The 21,538-nt window shown below is 36.5% G+C and overlaps 1 protein-coding gene and 1 non-coding gene across 6 annotated transcripts in view; one reads left to right on the top strand and one right to left on the bottom strand.

Moving 5' to 3' along the window:
* Positions 1–21,538, bottom strand: part of PTPN21 (protein tyrosine phosphatase non-receptor type 21) — a 67,473-nt gene that overhangs the window by 38,609 nt on the left and 7,326 nt on the right. For all 5 annotated transcript variants that reach the window (XR_011073691.1, XR_011073703.1, XR_011073697.1 and 2 more), the window contains exon 3: positions 1,879–2,048. Coding sequence is in view for 1 of the 5 variants with exons in the window: in XM_068541932.1 (XP_068398033.1) it covers positions 1,879–2,048 (170 nt within the window). In the remaining 4 variants the exon portion in view is untranslated. The remainder of the gene's footprint in view (positions 1–1,878; positions 2,049–21,538) is intronic.
* TRNAG-ACC (transfer RNA glycine (anticodon ACC)) lies at positions 10,497–10,569 on the top strand. The gene has a single exon. It is a non-coding gene; the product is annotated as a tRNA-Gly (tRNA).

Below are 21,538 nucleotides of genomic sequence, written 5' to 3'. Positions count from 1 at the left end.
ACATTTCATCATTCCCATCCATTAAAATTCAAAAATGTCTGCCCCTATTGATCTATGACTTTACGACTAGGACATTCCTTTTTTCAAGTCTCTGTTCTCCCCTCGAAGTAATGTCTGAAATTCCCTGAAAACATCAGTTGCTTTTACTATCCCCCTACTTTGCACAAGCTACTCCCTCTAACTAGAAAATTCCTTGTAAAGTCAAGTGAAAAGTCAACTTCTTTACACCCTGTTCATGTTCCCCACATCCCACCCCTAGGAAGCCAGTGTTTTAATTAAAGCATGTATTATCATAATATACTGTAATTGTTCATTTACATAGACTGTCAGTTCTACCAGATTGTGAGCAACTCCTCCAGAGTAAGAGTAAAGCATATCCATTTGTATATTCATCTCCCACAGTAACCAATATAATTCTCACATACCATATTATATCTTCAATAAATGTTTAAATAAATGAGTCAAAGTGGTCAGTCGCTGTTTATTCCTCCTGGCTTCTACTTCTCTCTTCAATATATATGTCTCAGATCTGTTTTATAGCCAGTTCATGCTTATCCCTACAACCTGATTCTAGCTTCTCTGGTTATCCACGTTCTTCCAAAAATTAACTCTGAACTCAGTACTTAAAAAGAATATTCCACAAACACAGAGCAGTACCAGGTTCTTACTATCTGCAAGGCATTGTGTTAGATATTATGCGAAAGGCAAAGTTAAAGAAAACATGGGTTTAAAATCTAAGGAAAAGATAGGTACACAAATAACTGTAGTGAAAGGCTGTGACAACTGCCATCGTAAGTACAAGCAAATTCTAGAATAGTCTGGAGAAGGCAAAACTCATTCCAGCCTGAGGGACCACAGAAGCTTTACGGAGGAGGTGCCTTTTGAACTAAAATCAGATGAACAGGATTCCAGTACATATTTATGAAAGAAGGGTCTAGGACACAAAGGTGAAAAGGCATGCAGCATGTTCAGCACACTAGAAGTAGTCCAGCTTGGCTTGAAAGTAATGTTAAACAGGGTTAAAAAGATAAGGTAGTGGTGGATTTTGAAGAATGTGAAAGGCAGGCTCAAGAATCCAAATTCGGTATAAACAAAAAGGTCCTACTGTATAGCACAGAAAACTATATTCAATATCTTATGATAAACCATAATGGAAAAGAATATTAAAAAAAACAATGTATATATATATATATGTATAACTGAATCACCTTGCTGTACAGCAGTAATTAACACAACATTGTAAATCAACTATACTTCAATTAAAAAAAAAAGAATCCAGATTTGATCCCTTGTTTTTTTCTTTTGTTATTGTCAAGAAAAAAAAGAACATTTAGTTCCTCTATCCCACTCCTTAATACATTCTACCCTTGCTGCCTTTGTCCCTTTTAAGTGCACTTATTGGCCAAACTTTTCTGATCTCAAACACTTCCCCCACCTCCCCTTCGCCCCACACCTATGTACAGAATACTATGGCTACTGGTGTCAGAATTCGAAGGACCCTTCTACACATTTCCTTGAGGAGTAAACACAGATTTTGTGACAATTTTTTAAAATCTCCTCTCTCATTTCATTGTTACAAAGGTCAGAAACAACTCAACAAAAACATGAAAGGTGACATCACTACAAGAAGAGTTCACAGCCAGGGTAAAAACATCATTTTTCCTTTTAATCATTCCTTCGTGCCCAGTGAACCCATAACTCATGCAACATGCAGTAAAGCACTGTGACACACCACATACCAGCACCTCCACGTAATACTGAGGCTAAAAATGCAGGGGCAAGAGGGCAAAGTTTAGCCTTATCTCCTGACTCCAACCTTAATTTCACCTTTTTAATTTCACTAGATTTCCTAGAAACAAACAGCACATTATTTCTTACCTGGTAATCTCCTGCTGCAGCTGTGAAACTGAAGGCACATAAAACACCACTCCAAAATAGACGGTAGGTTCCAATGCATATTTATCCAGCTGCTTCTTTAGAGGTTTTTCCAAATCTACCCACCGGCGCTGGTTTTGCTTGTTGTAGTACCAGAGGCTGAAGTAAGTGATCTGGAAAGAGGGAGAATCACTGAAGGAAGCAGAAATGTACAAAAGGATTTAATTGCTCTAATCCATGACCTGGGACCAAGTGACAGTCTCCTATTGCTTCTCTTCTCAGAAAGGGACCACAGCAAAACCTGAAGGGAAAAAAAAAAAAAGGAGGCAAGACCTATCTCTATCTAGATACTCATTCAGGAAATAGAGGCGAAAAGTCAGTTACGCTTACAGACTATTTCTTGAACCCTGCATAGAAAAATGTCTAGACATCAGAATGCAGCAGGTGCTACAGGATTTTACGTAAGTTCAACAAAAAAACGTAAAATGTTTAGTTTTTAAATTATCAAAATACTACATTACCGTAATTAATATTTTATAATAAGCATAACTGGGGTTTGACCTAGTTGAATTCGGACTAGCGTTAATCCAACTTGTCATTACGCTCAAATTTGGCATCTATGAATAAATTATTTCATGTAAATACCAAAAATTCTAGTAATAAAGATGTAATTGCAACTTTTCTTTGCCCCCTGCAAAGTTCACTAGATACAAATTTAAGCAACTGTAATGCCAAGGAGGTAAATACACACACACACACACACACACACACACACACACACACACACACACACATACACATACACCACGAGAAAAGCTATATACCTAAAGCAGTAAAATAACTTAAGTGTCTTACTCGGAGGTTTCAGAAAAATGCCCAGATATGAGCATTCAAATCTTAGTTGCTGTGTAATAAACTGTTCTAGTAACTCAATCCTAACCCTGGGCCTCGTCAACCTGAAAAAGTGCTAATGCACTTAAGGGCTGAAATGACAGCCTCAGGCCACTGTTAATATTTATCTCAAAAATCCATTTACAGATCAAGGCAATGGAAAAATCACTGCTTTGTTCTAGATTCTTAGAGTAACACTGTCAAATAGAACTTCCTACGATGATGGGACTCCTCTGTATCTGCACTCTCCAGTATAACACACATGTGGCTACTGGGGACTTGAAATGTGGCTAGTGCAGCTGAGGCACCAAATTCCCAACGTTACTTAATTTTAACTGACTTAAATAACCGCAAACATCTAGTGGCCATTATACTGGATAATATAGCTTTAGAGCAACAATAAAACAAGAACTAACACTCAGGCCATTTCTTTAACCTGTAATCCTCAAAAAATGAGTTTTTAATTTACAGAGAAAAAGTGACCTCAATATTAAAACATGTCCTCAATATTAATAATTTCATCTTACAATTTTTTACAAAGGAAGAACCATACCTTTAAAATGAGTCTATTAATCAAAGAAACTCAACAAGAGTGAGGAATGTATCCATTTTCCCTTTATACCCAAACGGCTAGAATAGTGCAGGAATTCAGTAAATTTTGAATGAAAGAACGAATATTCTCCTGCTTCTCAGTTGCCACCCAAGTCATCACATACGAATGGAATATTTTGAACATCTACTATGTTGGACCAGGTTCTGTTCCAAGAACTAGAACAATATCATAGATTAAATCACCCCCATTACCTTATCAAATAGATACTTGCTGTGTGTGTTAAACTCTAAAACCAGTGTTTCTCCAAGTGCTGTCCTTGGACCACCTCTACCAGAATTACCTGGAGAGCAGTGAGCCCTACAGAGCTATTAAACTCTCAAGTAATTCTCGTACCCGTTAAAGTTTGAAAATCATTGCACTACAGCACACCGCCCCCCTCCAATGTTATGTAGGAGATAGTCATATGAACAACCTATCCTCGAAAAGCTGCGTGGAAATCATTATTTTTGAAGATCCAAACACACTTTAATACAGCACAAAGTCTGAGTCCTACTGTTGTTATTTTCTGAAGTTATGATTATGTTTATAAAATAAATTATATGTTAGCTGTAGGAAAAGAACAGTATCACATTTTTGGAAAACAGGTACTATTCCTATTCCTTCTTTCTTCAGAACTGCAACTTACAAAAGATAAAAATCTGGTAACAGAAAGATGTTGCTAAAAGTCCAAAGTCCTGGGTTTAATTTCCAATACCTGCTCACTGTGAAGTGGAAAAGTCAATCAGTACAATTCGGTTTTCTCAAGTGTAAAATAAGGTATACCTCCCTCATAACTCCATCATGAGACCTAAATGTGAAACACATATGAATGCATTTTGCCACTAGAAAACCACTATATTTATAAAAGATTATTTAGTTTCACCCACTCTGCTAAACACCAACAAAATCGATTAAAGACCCTGCCAAAAAAAGCTTTCTAATTACATTTATTTGGATTGATTACAACACAATACATTTCTGTTCATTGTATTTATGGTTTGTGTTCTATTTTAGAACTAGACTGCATGTACCATGATTGGTCTATAAAACATACCACTGCTATGCACTTAATTCTATAAATATTTATTTTTTGCCATAAACACAGAAGACTGGGCATTCTTTAGAATCTAAAACTTTCGGTCATAACGGCATATCACTTTTAATCAAAATTAAAAGGTCTTAAAAATACTCTTTGTAAACATTACTTTTCCCTTTAAATCTAGTTGGATCTGAATCCTCCAAACACAAAAATTTAAATAGAATTATAAAACTATAGGTTTATTATATAATTTGTGGCTGCACCTTTTGTGAACTGATCATGACATACAAAAATATCTGAATAATCTGCTGGCATTCTAAAAATAAGCACATTCTAGAAGAAATAAACTCTTAAAAATCTGCTAAGTTAATTTATTTTAGCAATGCATTTATTATGCCACATATGGATAGAAAATCAAGAAGTACATTTGTAAAACTGCATCATAATTAGCTTTTTTATTTACAAATTATATACCTTATAAAGGAGTAGCAAGAACTTTGTGCAAACAGCTGAATATAGATTTAGCAAATTATTTATTGATTAGCTATTTTAGTCGTAGGAAAGTCTAAGATTTTAGACATTTGAACATTAACCCACTTTATGTTGTAGTAAAGTATTTGCTTTGGTACCTGTCCCTGTGTTCAAGTTCTCTCTTAAGTAGTAGTTCAGGCTAGCCAAAATAAAGTTTATATCTTGTAAATACTTCCAAGGAGGTATCCATACTGATTTCTGCATGTTGATCTTGAACCTTGCAACTTTGCTGAGTTTATTGGCTCTAGTAGTTTTGTTGTTGTTGTTTGCTAAAATTGCTCCAAAAAATGTTTATATACATATGAGTAACTAAAATCTCATAATATTAGAACCCTTGGATTCAATGCTTTCTTAGAATTTCTACACATACATACTGAAATAACAACGTCTGATTCCAGAGGTTTTATAATATAATATGGTTTGTTTCTAAGATGAGTACGTAGAGTTTGAGCAATAAAATATTGTGATTAAATTTCGTCAGGCACAGAATTTTCTGTATAAGTCCACTTTGGGGTATTTGTCTTGGATGACAACCTTGAGAAGCCGGATAATTAATTCCCTCCCCCCGCAAAAAAATTTAAACCTATCCATAAAGAAAACAAAGGGGGAGGGGGAATCAAAGACAAGTAGAGAACATTTCCTTTCTCATTCTATAGGCCAGCATTATCCTGATACCAAAGCCAGACAAAAGACACCACCAGAAAAGAAATCTATAGACCAATATCCCTTATAACTACAGGTGCAAAAATCCTCAACAAAATACTAGCAAACTGAATCCAACAGCATACTGAAAAGATTATACATCATGACCAAGTGGGACTCAACCCAGGAGTGCAACATAAAAAAAAACAATCAATGTGACATATTATTGATACGAAGGGAAAAAAACAACCATCTCAATTGACACAGAAAAAGCATTTGACAAAACCCAACACTCTTTCATGATCAAAATACTCAAACTAGGAATACAAGAGAACTTCTTGAAAGCATTTATGAAAATCCCCAGCTAACATCACACTGAATGGTAAAAGATTGAAAGCTTTTCCCCTAAGATCAGGAACAAGACAAGTATGCCCATGTTCAACACCACTAGTCAACACTGTACTGGAAATTCTAGCCAAAGCAATTAGGTAAGAAAACGAAATAAAAGCATCCAAACTGGAAAGGAAGAAGTAAAACCATCTCCATGCACAGATGACATGATCCTATATTTTAAAAAATCCCAAAAAAGCCCCTACCAAAAAAACAAACAACAACAACAAAACTACTAGAGCCAATAAACTCAGCAAAGTTGCAAGGTTCAAGATCAACATGCAGAAATCAGTATGGATTCCATATACCAGCAACAGAAAATTCAAAAAGAAAATTAAGAAAACAATTCCATTTATAATAGCATCCAAAAGAATAAAATACCTAGAAATAAATTTAACCAAGGAGGTGAAAAGATGTGTATACTGAACAATACAAAACATTGCTGAAAGAAATTAAGATAGATAGGATAGTAGGAAAGATATTCTGTGTTCACGGATTGGAACACTTAATATTGTTAAGATGGCAACACTACCTAAAGTGACCTACAAATTCAAATGCAATCCCTATCAAACTTCCAAGAGCCTTTTCACAGAAATGGAAAAGCCAATCCTCAGATTCATGTGAACTGCAAGGGGACCCAAATAGGCAAAACAATATCAAAAAAGAACAAAGTTGGGACACTCACACTTGCTAATTTTAAAACTTACTACTAAGCTACCATAATCAAAACAGTGAGATACCAGTATAAGGAGAGACGTTTAGATCAGTGATATGGAACTGAGTCCAGAAATAAATCCATGTATCTATGGTCAACTGGTTTTCAACAAGAGTACCAAGACTATTCAGCGGAGAAAAAAACAGTCTCTTCAACAAATGGTTCTGGGACAATTAAAGATCCGCAATCAAGAGAATGAAGCTAGACCCTGACCTCACACCATATACAAAAATTAACTCAATCTGGATCAATGACCTAAATGTAAGAACTAAACCATAAAACTCTTGAGAAGAAAACATAGGAGTAAACCTTCATGACCCTGAATTTGGAAATAGATTCTTAGATATGATGCCAAAACTATGAGCAACAAAGGGGAAAACAGATATATTTGACTTCATCAAAATTTAAAACTGTGTGCATCAAAGAACCAAATCAAGAAAGCAAAAAGACAACCTACAGAATGGGAGAAAATATTTCCAAATCATATATTTGATAAGGGTCTAGAATCTAGAATATATAAAGAACTCACACAACAACAAAAAGACAAACAACTCATTTTTAAAAACAGGCAAAGGACTTCAATAGATATTTCTCCAAAGAACATACACAAATGGCCAAGAAACACATGAAAAAATGCTCAATCACCATTAGTGAAAACCAACCCAGAACCACAATGAGATACCACTCCACACCCATTAGGATGGCTATAACTTAAAATAGAAAATAAGTCTTGCTGAGGAAGTGGAGAAATTGGAACCCTTGTTTATTGCTGGTAAGAATGTAAAGTGGTTCACCTGCTATGGAAAACAATTTAGCAGTTCCTCAAAAAATTAAACATATAATTACCACGTGACACAGCAATTCCACTCCTATATATTTTCCTGAAAGAACTAAAAACAGGTACTCAAACAAATACATGTAAACACATGTTTATAGCAGGACTATTTGCAGTAGCCAAAAGGTGGAAACAAGCCAAATGTCCATCGGTAGATGAAAAGATAATTATGGAATATGCACACAATGGAACATTATTCAATCATTTTTTTAAAAAGTAGGCACATGTTACAACATGGATGGACTTCAGAAACATTATGCTAAGTGAAAGAAGACAGTCACAAAAGGTCACATGCCGTATAACTCCATTTAAAGGAAATGTCCAGAATAGATACATCCACAGAGGCAGACAGTAGACTGGTGGTTGTGAGGTGTGGAAGTAGGGAGGAATGGGGAGTAACTGCTTAATAGGTAGAGGATTTCCATTTAGGGTAATAAAACTGTTTTAGAACTAGATGGAGGTAGTATTGTGAATGTACTAACTGCCATTGAATTGTTTACTTTGAAATGGTTAACTTTCTGTTGTGTGAATTTCTTCTCAAAAAAGATATTTTTGAAGATCAGAACCACTCAAAATCAAATACAGAATTTTAAAACTTTATTTTTAAATGTTTAAATATATCGTATTCAGTGTATTTGAAAAAGTCTAAGGGGAAAAAAATGAACCAGAAGTAGATGAACCTAGCTATGGGTGAATTATATTTTCTATTTTCTAATATCTATACTTAGGTCAAGATTTTGTACAGTTTGACAAATACCTGGCAAACTCAACTATCTGAACATAAATGAAAAACACTGAATAAGCAAAAATGTGTTTGAGTGATGAAAAATTTGTCAAAATCAAAGCAATAAAGTATATGCCCTTAACAAAGAAGAAATTTCTCCTTCCTCTTTTATGGACCTTTTTTTTCTTTTTTTTACACATACTTGTAATGAGTTTACTAATCTGGTTATCCAATTAAAAGCAGATTATAAAAAATAAAAAAAATAAAAAATAAAAAAAAAAAAGCAGATTAAAAGATGACAAATTATGGAAATTCCCTGGCAGTCCAGTGTTTAGGATTCTATGTACTTTCACTGCCCTGGGCCTGGGTTCGATCCCTAGTTGAGGAACTAAGATCCCACAAGCCCGCAGTGCAGCCAAAAAAAAAAAAGATAAAGGGGAAAGACTTGTTAAATAGCATGTTGGCAGCAGCAGGAAGTGATGGGTAACACTGTTTCACCAAGAGAGAACACATACAAACAAAAACCCTTTCAAAGGAAGTTATAAAGAATTACAAAAGCAAAGTAGCCTGGAGTTATTTTTCAAAGGAACATAACTCTAAACATTAATTAGTCATGTATTTAATAACAACCATTGTTGCTAAAAATTAGTCAGTGTCCTTTTGTAGACACTGAGGGGTAGAGACGTTTATAAAGCTTTCTAAAAATTGGCATTAAAAAGTTTGAAAGGAGCTTCCCTGGTGGCACAGTGGTTGAGAATCTGCCTGCCAATGCAGGGTACATGGGTTCGAGCCCTGGTCCGGGAAGATCCCACATGCTGTGTAGCAACTAGGCCCGTGCGCCACAACTACTGAGCCTGCGCGTCTGGAGCCTGTGCTCCGCAACAAGAGAGGCCGCGACAGTGAGAGGCCCGCACACCGCGATAAAGAGTGGCCCCCGCTTGCCACAACTAGAGAAAGCCCTCGCACAGAAACAAAGACCCAACACAGCCATAAATATAAATAAATAAATAATTTTTTTAAAAAAAGTTCGAAAAATAAAATAAATTTATTAAAAATGGGGGCTTCCCTGCTGGTGCAGTAGTTAAGAATCCACCTGCCAACGCAGCGGACACAGGTTCGAGCCCTGGTCTGGAAGGTTCCCACATGCTATGGAGCAACTAAGCCCGTGCTCCACAACTACTGAGCCTGAGCTCTAGAACCTGCTAGCCACAACTACTGAAGCCTGTGCACCTGGAGCCCGTGCTCCGCAACGAGAAGCCACCGCAATGAGAAGCCCGCGCACCGCAGCAATGAGTAGCCCCTGCTCACCGCAACTGGAGAAAGCCCGCGCACGGCAATGAAGACCCATCCCAGCGAAAAATAAAATAAATAAATTAAGAAAAAAAAAAAAAAGTCTGGACCAAAGAGTTCTCCTTAGTTATAAGGCAAAGTTAGTTACTTCATTTCCCAAATACAGTTAGAAAAATAACTTATTTTATATACAGCTTTACAGTACTTGAGCCAACTGTGGTTTCATTACTTCACGTGTAAGTTCAACCATATGTTCCAAAGCCATAAAAGATATTTCAATTTTTTGCTGTTTGGGGAACTGCTGTTATTTCTATTGATATTTCCTCCAGGGGGCTCTTGCAATTCCCATAGCTGCCACTAGCACGGTGTAGTGCCAAGAGCACAGACTGATGGTCCAAAGGCTTGGCTTCTGAATCCTGGCTCCACCACTCACCAGCACTTGATCAAGTCACTTCCTCACTGAGTCTCAGCTTATCCATAGGGAAAATAACACGGACCCTGCCTTCCTCAAAAAGTTGTGGTAAAGTACTTTGCAAGTTTTAATTGTGCTGATAAAACTTAAAAGCACTCAGAACATTTGCTATGAGTACATTAAATTTAGCAGATAGGATCTCTTTAGGTGTGTCTGAGAAAGCAGAACAAAACTTGAGTCAATTATGCTTCTTCCATGAAAATAAAAATGTCCAAATAATAGTCAAACTAATGTCTTCCTTTTATTTAAAGTTACCGGGACCTTTTACTTATTTATTTTTTTAATACGAAAACTTTGGTACAGACAGGCTCCCTGTGTGCCTTAAATTTCAACTCTTACCAGTCATTACTTGATCTAGATATTTCCTCAGAATCATGTTTTCTCTTCCTTGAGTCCAAATTTTTGGGGTTACGCACATCCTATATTGTTTATGGGCTTGGTTTAATTGTAATAAAAATTTCCCCATAAACCAGCGTTTAATAATTGGCTTTTGGGCGATTTCCCTGGTGGTCCAGTGGGTAAGACTCCGCGCTACCAATGCAGGGGGCCCGGGTTCGATCCCTGGTCGGGGAACTAGATCCCACATGCATGCCGCAACCAAGAGTTCACATGCCGCAACGAAGATCCCACGTGCCACAACTAAGACCCAGCAAAAATAAATAAATATTTTTTAAAATTTAAGATAAACATTAATACATATTTATATTTAATATAAATATTAAAATAAATATTTAAAATAAATGAATATTTAAATAATTTTTTTTAAATGGTTTTTGGTTCATGCCTCCCACCACTCCTAACTACCCAGTACCTTTCCCAATAAGAAACTTTACCTCCATTTGGCTTCTCTTTCTCACAGCTCTCTCTACTCCCACTGTGATCAAAGCAAGCTGACTTGACCTGTGGGAAACTCATTCCAAATGAAGCCTCTAAATATCTGAGTCTTCTAGCATCCTCTAGATCAATCCTCAATTATCACCGAATAATTTTTGTGAAACTTCCTCACTGTCATGTTTATATTCACCCTTTCCTATTTTGTCCTGAACAAACATATCAGGAGTTTTCATAAAGTTATTCAATGATTTTTCCATAGCTGTTTAAATGTTTCATAGCTACTTCCCTAAAATTGTACAGATAACTGTGCCTGCTGTGCAAACTACAATAAAAACAAAAGTTGCACAGCTACAAAACTTGGCTTCTTTCCAGACACAACGTAGTTGACTTACTTTAAAAGAACTAACATTTACTCTGAGAACAAGGTGATTTTGATAATTCAGCTTTCTGTTCAGATGAAAAGACAGTTTACAAATTTTAGAGCTTGGATAAAAGGTGCAGTGCCCCAAATCACAGTCATTTAAAGAGACACCAGCTATTATAAGCAGGTCCAAATCCTGTCAGAATGTAAACCCTTTCCAAAAACAAGTCATTTCTTGTCTAATTATTTTAAGAGTCTTTTTAGTTGTACTATTTTTAAAGTACAGGGACATACAAATTAGCCAAAGGGTTTTTTAAGCCACTGATGCATTGAGTTTGATAAAAGTTAATCCCATACAAAATTGCAACTATAATTCTATCCTGATGCTTTTCTTAGACTAGGCAGAAGTCAGAAGACTTTTCATCAGGAGGGAGATGAGAGGAGACAGCACTAGATAAAGTCTATCCCTGGCAGAGATCATCTAACAAGGGCAGTTAACGAGTATTAACCTAATTCAAGTCTAGAGCTTACCTCTACACGGTGTGTGCTATAAATAATGAAGCACTGCACTTCTTCCTTTTGACAGATAGTGTGATGGTCACAATGCCTCAAAGCAGACAATATTTTTTTTTCTTTTCTGTTTAATTTCAATCCATTTTCTTCTATCATTGGTTAAACAATACATTACCTATTTGACAGTCAAGGTTACAATATACAATATCACTGTACTCTACACATATGAGGATTCAAGAAGATGACAATCAACAGTACATCTTAGTCTTGAAATTATACTGAAACTTATTAAACTGAAGCCCAAGTAACTGAAGTCCTCAAATGACCAGATTTTGTTGTTGTTATTGGAGCATTTAACTTTCAGGAAGAAAGTAAAACGGTAAGCGAATTTCTTGAAAGAAAGTCCAGGACATGAATTGGGATCACTAGTTACATAGAGGACTGCTCACAGCTTTTCTACTTACCATCCTGGACAATAAGATGCTATGAAGAAACAATGATCCTGAAACGCAATAAGATCGTTCTTCAAAAAATATACTTTCTAAGAAAAATGGACTAAAGTCTTAGAAAGATTCATCTTTTCATTCAGTGAATATTGATTGAATACCTACTGTGAGTCAAACACTGTTCTGGGTGGTAGGGATACAGCACTGAACAAAAGAACACAATTCCTGCCCTCAAGTAACTTACATTCCAGTAGGAGGAGAAAGACAAGCAAAATTATCTGAGAAGTTAGACACTGACAAGTGCTATGAAGAAAGATATTCAATTATAAAATTAAAATGTCAAACACGTTTTTAAAGAGTAAGCTAGAATTAAACAGGGAAATTTAGTACATACAACATTTTACTACACAAAAATGACAGAAATAACAGATGTTACCGCACACACTTTCAACATCAAAGGCTGATGTTCTCTATTTGTACTACCACGTACAAGGTCACTTTGTTTAGGACCCACGAAACTGAGGATAAAACAGAGCCTCCCATTCTTCAATCATTTTAGTTAACTAGTTTGTTATATTGCAGGATCATTTCTTATACGCCATTCCAAGAAATGAATTAGATAGATTTCTTTTTGTTCAAATCTCCTAAATTTGGGCCTTTTGGGGCTTGCTTATTAGCTTAATTCACAGATGCTTGTGTTTTAGGGCAATGAATAAATAGTAGCTGTTCTCTTTTTATTGAGAGGACAGTGAAAAAAACAGATAACCTCAGTCTAATTTGGCCCATATTCCAGTTTTTATATTTCAATTAAGTCACAGGAAAAAAATATTTTTCATGTTTTCTTGAACTCAAGTCTTAGTTATTCCTTCTATCTTGTCTCACCATAGACAGTTAGTAGTGTGAGCAATATTTTTAGAAGTTGTAACCACACAATGTAAAAATGAAAAGAAGGGCTGAAATGGGTATATTTAGGAATAGCTGCTTATTTTTCTGACATTCACTTTTCTCAGGTTAAAATTATAGCTGTTTTATGTTATATAGAAATGGTTATGGGGAATTCCCTGGTGCCTCAGTGGTTAGGACTCTGTATTTCCACTGCAGGGGGCACAGGATCGATCCCTGGTCAGGGAACTACAATAAGATCCCACATGCCTCGGCGAAAAAAAAAGAAAAAAGAAATGGTTATGATGTTGGGGGAGGAGGGCCACAGAGAGATAAAGGGAATTAGAAAGGATTTTAAAACTCTAAGTGAGGACTTCTCCGGCAGTCCAGTGGTTAAGCCGCACTTCCACTGCAGGGGGCACAGGTTCGATCCCTGGTCGGGGAACTAAGATCCCAGACCGCACATGCTGCACAGTGTGGCCAAAAAAAAAAAAAAAAAAATTATAACCCCCCCCCCAAAACTATAAATGAATATGGGCCTTATACATTTTAAGAAAGAATCTAGTCACATTTAATATCTATTGTCTAAAAGAATATTACCCAACATATTTTCCATTGCCTTAAAAAAATATATGTATAGCAGCTCCACTGTTCTCAATGGTATTACCATGAAAAAGCTGAGGATGATAAAATCAGGGAAATTACTTTCGTGGTTAAAATCCTACACAGATACACATGAAGAAACTCATAGACTTCTGTTACTAAAAGCTGTATTTGTTTTTTCTTCATTAACCAAAATTTGCAAATCCTGGTTTCATCATACAAGAAATAACTTTTTACTCCACATATTTACGAGGTGGTTTTCTACTTATAGCAAATACTTCTTCCATATACACAAATACTCCAAGAAAAGAGTAAAACTGTTTCCCTTTTTAATATAAAAAAGCTACTTCTCTTTTTTGTCAATAATATAAAGTTCCATTTAATAAAGGCCACACTTAAGGCTCTAATGGATTCCCTTTTATATGTTCCTCATTGAGGATCAAGGAATGGGGTGGGGGGTTGGAGGTACATAACTCAGAATCATACACTTGATATTTTTCAATTGTTTAAGTACCATAACACCAGTTACATTTTGTTAGAAGTTCTACTTAAAAATACATAAGATATTTTCATTACACTTAAAAGTAGAAGAGGATGAACTACCATTAATATGTATGTGCTATCAAGGGTAATAGGAATTATTCTCTATTATCCTATATCCAATTACCCTATATTCAAGGGATATAATGATAAAAGTCTCAATTAAAAAAAACAGATGCAAAGGTTAAATGATAGAATCATGACTTGCAGAAGAGGAATTAAAAGTGGAATAACAATTTATAGTGGCCCTGTCCCCATGCTCATAATTCACAGATGGTAGAACGGAAACACTTGGGTGGTGTGAACTGCTGTAACAGGTGGAAATGATAACCTGTGTGCACAGCAGCTAAATCGCAGTGATCCAGCTCTATCAATAAAGGCAGCAAGCGCTTCAACAGGCTCACTGGTTCTACCACTTTTTCTTGTCTGGATGCAGATTCTGACTCCAGAAGCCCCCAAGTCCATCCAACAGCAGTGCAACCAGATCTTGCTTTGGAAAATCTCTCAGCAGGGAGCTCTCCTGGGGTGTATTTCATCAGACTGCTACTTCCAACTCTGCCAGGGAACAAGCTCGCAAAAGGCTTCCTATCAAACAGCTCTGCCCTCAGCACTTCAGACATTCCCAGCCGTGTCTTGTGGCCTAATCATGATTCATGTTCCTTCTCAGACTTATCTTTCTTTGCCTGATGTGACTTCAAAAACATATTTTAAACAAAATAAATTGTAGTAGTAATTAAAATAAAGGATAACAAATCTCAAGAGCGCTTTAAACAATCTCCATCAGATTTGGGAGGCTGCACTGTGCCAGGCTGTCCTTAAGGGCACGCGCTCCGTGGCAGGCCACCTGTCACTGGCCCAAGGTCACATACTGGGAGGAAAGATGCTGATCAAGAAGGCAGAAGAACTAGTCCCGTTGTGGTCTCTGCCACATAACCATGAGCAAGTTACTTAACAACTCTTTGTCTCTGTTCACCATCTGTAAAATTAAGATGGATACGAGTACCTCACTCATAGGATTGTTGGGGATCAAAATAAGCAAAAACATGAAAAGCGCTTAAAACAATGTTTCATACACAATAAGCGCTCAAGTAATATTAACTCTTATTATCAGAGTTTAAGTCCCCTTAAACAGTATAAAATTTCATATTACATCTTCTGTAGTATAGAAAATTCTACACTTAAATGCTTCCTTTACTAATGGGGCTTTCTCTTTGGCAATTTTTCTCTTTCTTTCCTTTTAAAATAAATTATTTTAAAAACTACAACAATTGGATTGCTTTTCTTTAGGAAAATGGCAATGGCTCAAAGGAAAAGTAGAGTGTCGTTGAGGGAAAAGTGTTAAACCTGCAGCTGAAAGACCTGAACTCTAGCTGGGGGCTGTCACTTGCTAGTTGCCCCAGCCAGGCCCAGGGGGTACTGTAATGGACAGTGAAGCCTGCACTCTAGCAATGGGTCACACATATTGTACAAATAATAATATGGAGTTTTAGATATAGTCTTCATTATTAAACATGCTTCATTTTTCTTTCTGTTATCCTACTGCAATATAGAATTTAGAAGTGTTCTTTTCCTTAAGTCACCATTCAAACATAAATCTGACTTCAAAATACGTGCCAGAAATAAAAGTACAAACAAATATGCATTTGCAAAATATGGGTGAGAATTAAGGTTATTTTCTAGATGATTCACTCCAAACTCTGGGAGGAAGAGAAAGGGTATTATAGGGAATATCTTTATTCTCAGTGGTATAGCTGTGAACTTAATTGGCTGACTTAATGACAACACCTTGAGTCATTTTTCTCCAATCCATCTTTCTCAGTAAATTATTCCAACCAATGAACAAATTTACATGATGAAAAAGAAAACGGAAATGACTAAAGAAAAATAACTCTATACTACAACAAGTGTCCTGCATCAGGACCTCCCCTTGGTCTGGACACTGCCCATCTTTGGTCCACTCCATCTCTGAGATGGTGGGAGGAGGAAGGAAGTCAATTAACTCAGGATTAAATTAAATATACGAAAAGCATCTACTACAGTGCTAGGCACCTTGTCAGTACCCAACAGAAAGCTATTGTTACTATCCCGTATCATATATGAAAGAAACAAAATCCAGAGAAGTTAAGTTGGTTTCCTTGGGCCACACAGGTAGTATACAGGGATTTGAACCCATATTCAACTAGCACCAAAACTCCACCTTGTTGCCTACAAAACCCCGTGCTTTGCCAACTGCAGTTGAATTTGATGGTTGGTACAAAGTTCAATCTGCTAAAAATCCACTTGATATCGAAATTAGTTTGTTAAGTCAAAGTCTGAGCTGTCTAAACAATTGTAACATGACTGAGCAGACAAGTTGTTTTTATATTCACAAGGAAATGAGCTGTTTCCACCCAGCATGAAATTACTTGTGTATCTTCTTAGCCTGCTCAGTTAAAGCTTGTTCAAAATAACACAATCACTCTGTCCTATTTATAAATAAAAACTCTGCACACCTGTTAGTGATTTCATTTGGATGATCTATGTAAGGTGGCACAGACCCTTGATAGAAGTTATTTCTATAACATGTTGCTACTTCTCATATAGGATTTGTGACATGCATGTTTTGTCTAGTGAAATTAACATCTTTTCTTTTTCTTTCTTGCTTTTTTTTTTTTTTTTGAAATTAACATCTTAAGCTGATTCTTAAGAATTTAAATTGCCTCTGGGTATCCTGTCAGTTCATTAAAAGATAAATCCAAGTGACATTTATTTATGAACAAACTGCTTGGAGAACCAAATAGGAAAATATTTGCTAAACCAACATATTGTTAAGACAGTGATATGAGCAAAGGCTTTGTTAACAGAAAAGAAAATGCCATGTTCAGGTAGGGTGTGTATCTGACAAGACCAATGAAGTACAGCGCTCAACAACTGGCCGGGGGGTTTGGTTAATGCATCAAGGAAATATGAGTCATCCATTCATTCACTGGAGAACTGTCACATACCTACTGCCTAGGTGGGCACAAGGGTGCTGTTTGGTAGGGAAGACAGACTTGGATCTACCCTCAGAGGTACAATAAAGGAACTACCATTCACAACCTCCTCCCTTTCCTCCTTGAAGGGAGATATTTTTTCCTTAACATTAATTGTCCAAGTGAGGAAATGAATACCCCATATGGCCCTTCTTGAGATCTAAAGATAAAGGCCATTCAAAACAGGCATTTGCAGGGGAAGTGGGGGAGGAGTGATACTTCACAGGCAAATTATTTTCTTAAAAATATGAAGGTCTTGAATTTTTCACAAATTTTCCATCCTACCACCACCTTCACTCTGGAGAAAAGAAAGATGAGGGAAGAAAGATCCTGTTAAGCCGAGAGAAGGGGAAAGATTGCCTCATGCAAGAGGCTTCTAGGCCCACAGCCTGAGCTCATAGACGACTGAAAGAGGGGTGTATCCAAGACCCACCTGAAGTTGTATGCAGAATTCTGCATTTTGATCAGAGTCTCAAAGGGGTCCATGTCATTTGTAATTTTAAAAGTTGAAGTTCAAGCAGAAGTGTGACAGATACAAACTCAAATTCTGGCTCTTCTGTGTATTAGCTGTATGATTGCCCAGATTTGCACAGCAAATCACCCAATTTTTCAGAACTTCAGTTTCCTCCTTTTAAAATGGAAAAGATAATGCCCAACTCATTGTGAGGATTAAATGAGATAAGGCATGTCAAGCTTCCAGCATGACAATGTTCATCCACCCACAAGGAGGACAGCAGAAAGCTGTTACAGCGTCTAGCATTATAAGGAATTAGATCTGAAACCATATACACCAAGAACAATGACAGAACTTAGAGCCCCTAAAACACCATCAGTTCCCCATGTCTGCCATTTTGTAACAACTCACAAACCTCCCCATATGAGCAAATTTCTCTCAATTCCATATGGTCATGAGACCACACTATTATGACAGACCGTTGGTGACAGACATTCAAGGACATCTCCAATGTCTCTTAGGTGAAAAATCCAGCACTGGGAGAAAAACATCTCAGACTATTATCCCTTAAATTTATTAGAAATTAAGTGAAGGTTGAATATTCCATTTCTTTAAGTAAACAGGTGTCCAAATTCTGTAATAACTGGTGTGATAATACATTATTCTAAAATGCATAATATCTCCATGTTTATATGTATAACCCCTCTACTTATTTATATGACTAGTTATTAATTATCTAGACCAAGTAAGACAAGTAACAGAAAATCTAAAATCAAGAAAAATTCTTGCTCATTTATAATCAGGTTTGGACTTTGGAAAGCTTTCTTTATCTAGGTAGAGAGGCCAATCTAAGATTTACATTTGCTTCAGATGGTCCAATAGATCTAACCAAACTATTTACTGATCCTTGTCTATACGTCAATCTTACCTGTTTTATAACATACATACCTGAATGAATAACTACTCAGCCCAAAGGTTAAAAAGTTTGCAGGTATTATACTCTTCCCTTACACATATTTCAGCTATTTTTAGAGTCCAAATGAAAACAGCTAGTACAGAAGGAAATGCGCATGAAATTCTTGAGGTCTGCTCAGATAACAGTCAAGATAGGTCAGTGGATATTTGGAATACCTAAGACACTGATTTAAAATAAAACACTCTGAGGGCCAAGAACACTTTCTAAAGTGGTGCTTGAGAGTAATGGTTTGTATTAAGTGCTTGATTCCTCTCTATTCCAACAAATCCCTTAGCCAAAAAATTTCTCCATTCGTCAGAAAACATTATAAGAACCTGTTCAAAGTTCAGCAGAGAAGTTGACACTTCCCTGATAGAGCAATCTTACCTCAGAGAGTCTCTAAAACCCTTTTTCTAAGTATTTCAGGAGGCCCAAAATGAAAAAGAAATAAAATCTAACGAAGAAAGGTTCTTTTCTACCTCTGTTCAAAGTTGGTAAATGTTCAACTCTCTCCAGGAAATAAAATCATACAGCAAATAAAGGCTGACTTAACTGAACTGCAGTCTGTGCTTATCAGTCTAAATTCAAAACAAGAACCTTAATTTTTAAACCAAGTAGGCACTGGTTCAGCAACCATGTACTATGAGGTACAAGGCACTATTCCAGACGCTGGTGATACCACAGTCCTGCTCTGATGGAGTTTACATTCCAAAGGATAAAAACTTGACATACGTGTGATGCACTTCAAATACAATTTTAAAAACATTTTCTGAATATCTGTGATAAACCACAACAGAGTAACCAAATATCAAAGCCTATAATTATAATTTTAAAATGAGAGGCCAAAGTAAGAACTTCTAAGTTTTGTTAGACTTTTCAACTTATTCATCAAAATGCTTTGGAGGTAATCTTAGGCGTGGCTTAGGATCAATCTCAATTTCAAACCTGTTATTTGAAAAAGTTACGTATGTATGCCATACATGCAGACAACAATGAGGACCCTCCTTCCCCTCTACACAAAACACTCAGAAATAGCTGAAAGAAAACTGCCCTCTAAAATTTAAGTTATAAAACTAACATATAATGTGTGTGTTATCATATCATAGCAGAAGCATGAAAAAGTTACCTTCAAAAGGTTTCCAGGATTTTTTTTTTTTTTGGCCACGCCACATGGCTTACAGGATCTTAGTTCCCCAACCAGGGGTCGAACCCAGGCCACTGCAGTGAAAGTGCCGAGTCCTAACCACTGGATGGTCAGGGAATTCCCCAAAAGGTTTCCAGGATTTTTAAAACGTCCCTGTTTCCTAACTGGAGATTTTAAAACTTAAAATAAAAACTCCAACCAAATGTAAATTTAAGCTGAATAAGGACATTAAAAGATTAAGATATATAAGAAATAATATTTTGCAATGAATCTAATTAAAACCCATGACAGCATGATTAAAATGTGATTATCAAATGTAATATAAGATTTAAAAAGAATTCTTGAAAAAGACATACCCTAAAGAAAAAATATGAACCTTAATCCAAAATCTCATTAAAAAATTTTTTTTTGTTTAAATCCTAGGGGTTAGGTTGAGGGCAAGAGGGAAGAAACAGAGAAGTAAAACCTATCAGAGAAGTAAAAACCTGCTGAAGCTCTATTTGAAGGCAATGAGGCAGTGACATTGTACAAATTAATTTCAGCTGGCATGAAAATAGAGGTTCAAATATGACTGCTAAATTACAATGGTATACTAAAATTTTAAGTTTAGCAATGTAAGAAGTGCAATTACCAGTGGCTGCTATACTTATTTGTACTATAAGAAATAAGTTTTATAAGTTTTATAAAACAAGCATGTATTCTCTTAGTAAAAGGAAGAAACAAAGATATTTACAAAAGCAAGAAAAGAGTTAATTTGAAGAGGTCAGTCACCACAATGTGGAAATGGGAGTCACAAATAACAATAACAATGCGGAAGAATAACACTTACTGAGTTTCCTAAATACTAGGTCCTCTCTTAAATGTTTTACATTTAAGATTGTATCCTCACAACCACTGTCAAATAGACATTATTATCATGCCCAATTTACAGATGAAAAACCATTGGACTTGGGGAATTAAGTAAGGTGCCCAACGTCACACAACTGGTAAGCGGCAGCTGGGATCCAAACCCAGGTGTTTCTAATCCAACTGGCAAATGTCTTCACCACTCTATTAAACAGCCTTCTCAAGAGGCCAGTAGAGGCAGTGCCCACCCTAGCACAGCCCAGAAAGGATACACAGAGGAACTTGTCTGGTCCGTGAGGCAGTACTACTCCCCTTAGGAAGATATGGAAGGTTTTCTGGGCAATTTCCCTTCTCCGATTCCATGTTCACCAAGCAATTTCTGGTTTGCTCCAGCTCCCACATGGCCTGCCTAAAGGGAGATCATGGCCTGGCCAGAGGGCCCACATTCTTGGGGCCCCTGGTAGTTCCAAATCTCATCGTAAATTACTGAACTTGCAACCTGGTTTTACAAATTCCCAATGAGCTGGGGTAACGCAGGTCTTACTCTCTGAAACAGGTTCTTAAGGCTGACCACCTCATTCTAGATTGTGATATTCTTTCAAGGACACACTGCCCCATGGGAGTAGTTGTGCCCAGCTGATACACTCCTCTCTCACCACCTCCATCAAACCTCTCTAACATATACTTTCAAAATTAGAAAGTTTTCTAATTCCCCTTAAATTCTGTAAAGACTCCCATAGCTTCTCTTGAAAAAGTGTTATGAAACTCAATGAATGATATGCAAGGAATTTCAACAGCTCTGAGAGGACGGTGCTGTAATGACCAGCAATATTTCCCTGCAGCAATCATTTTTTTCCCCCCATTTTTAAAAGCCACTTTCCACAGTTCAAATATGGTGGGTTTAGAAAAAAGTTGACAATCTAAGTTAACTATATTGGATACAAATATATTAA

Source organism: Eschrichtius robustus, chromosome 1, assembly GCF_028021215.1.
Source record: "Eschrichtius robustus isolate mEscRob2 chromosome 1, mEscRob2.pri, whole genome shotgun sequence".
In the NCBI taxonomy this organism is placed as follows: Eukaryota; Metazoa; Chordata; class Mammalia; order Artiodactyla; family Eschrichtiidae; genus Eschrichtius; species Eschrichtius robustus.
The sequence above is the reverse complement of the archived record's forward strand: the minus strand, read 5'-3'. Positions and strand labels throughout refer to the sequence as shown.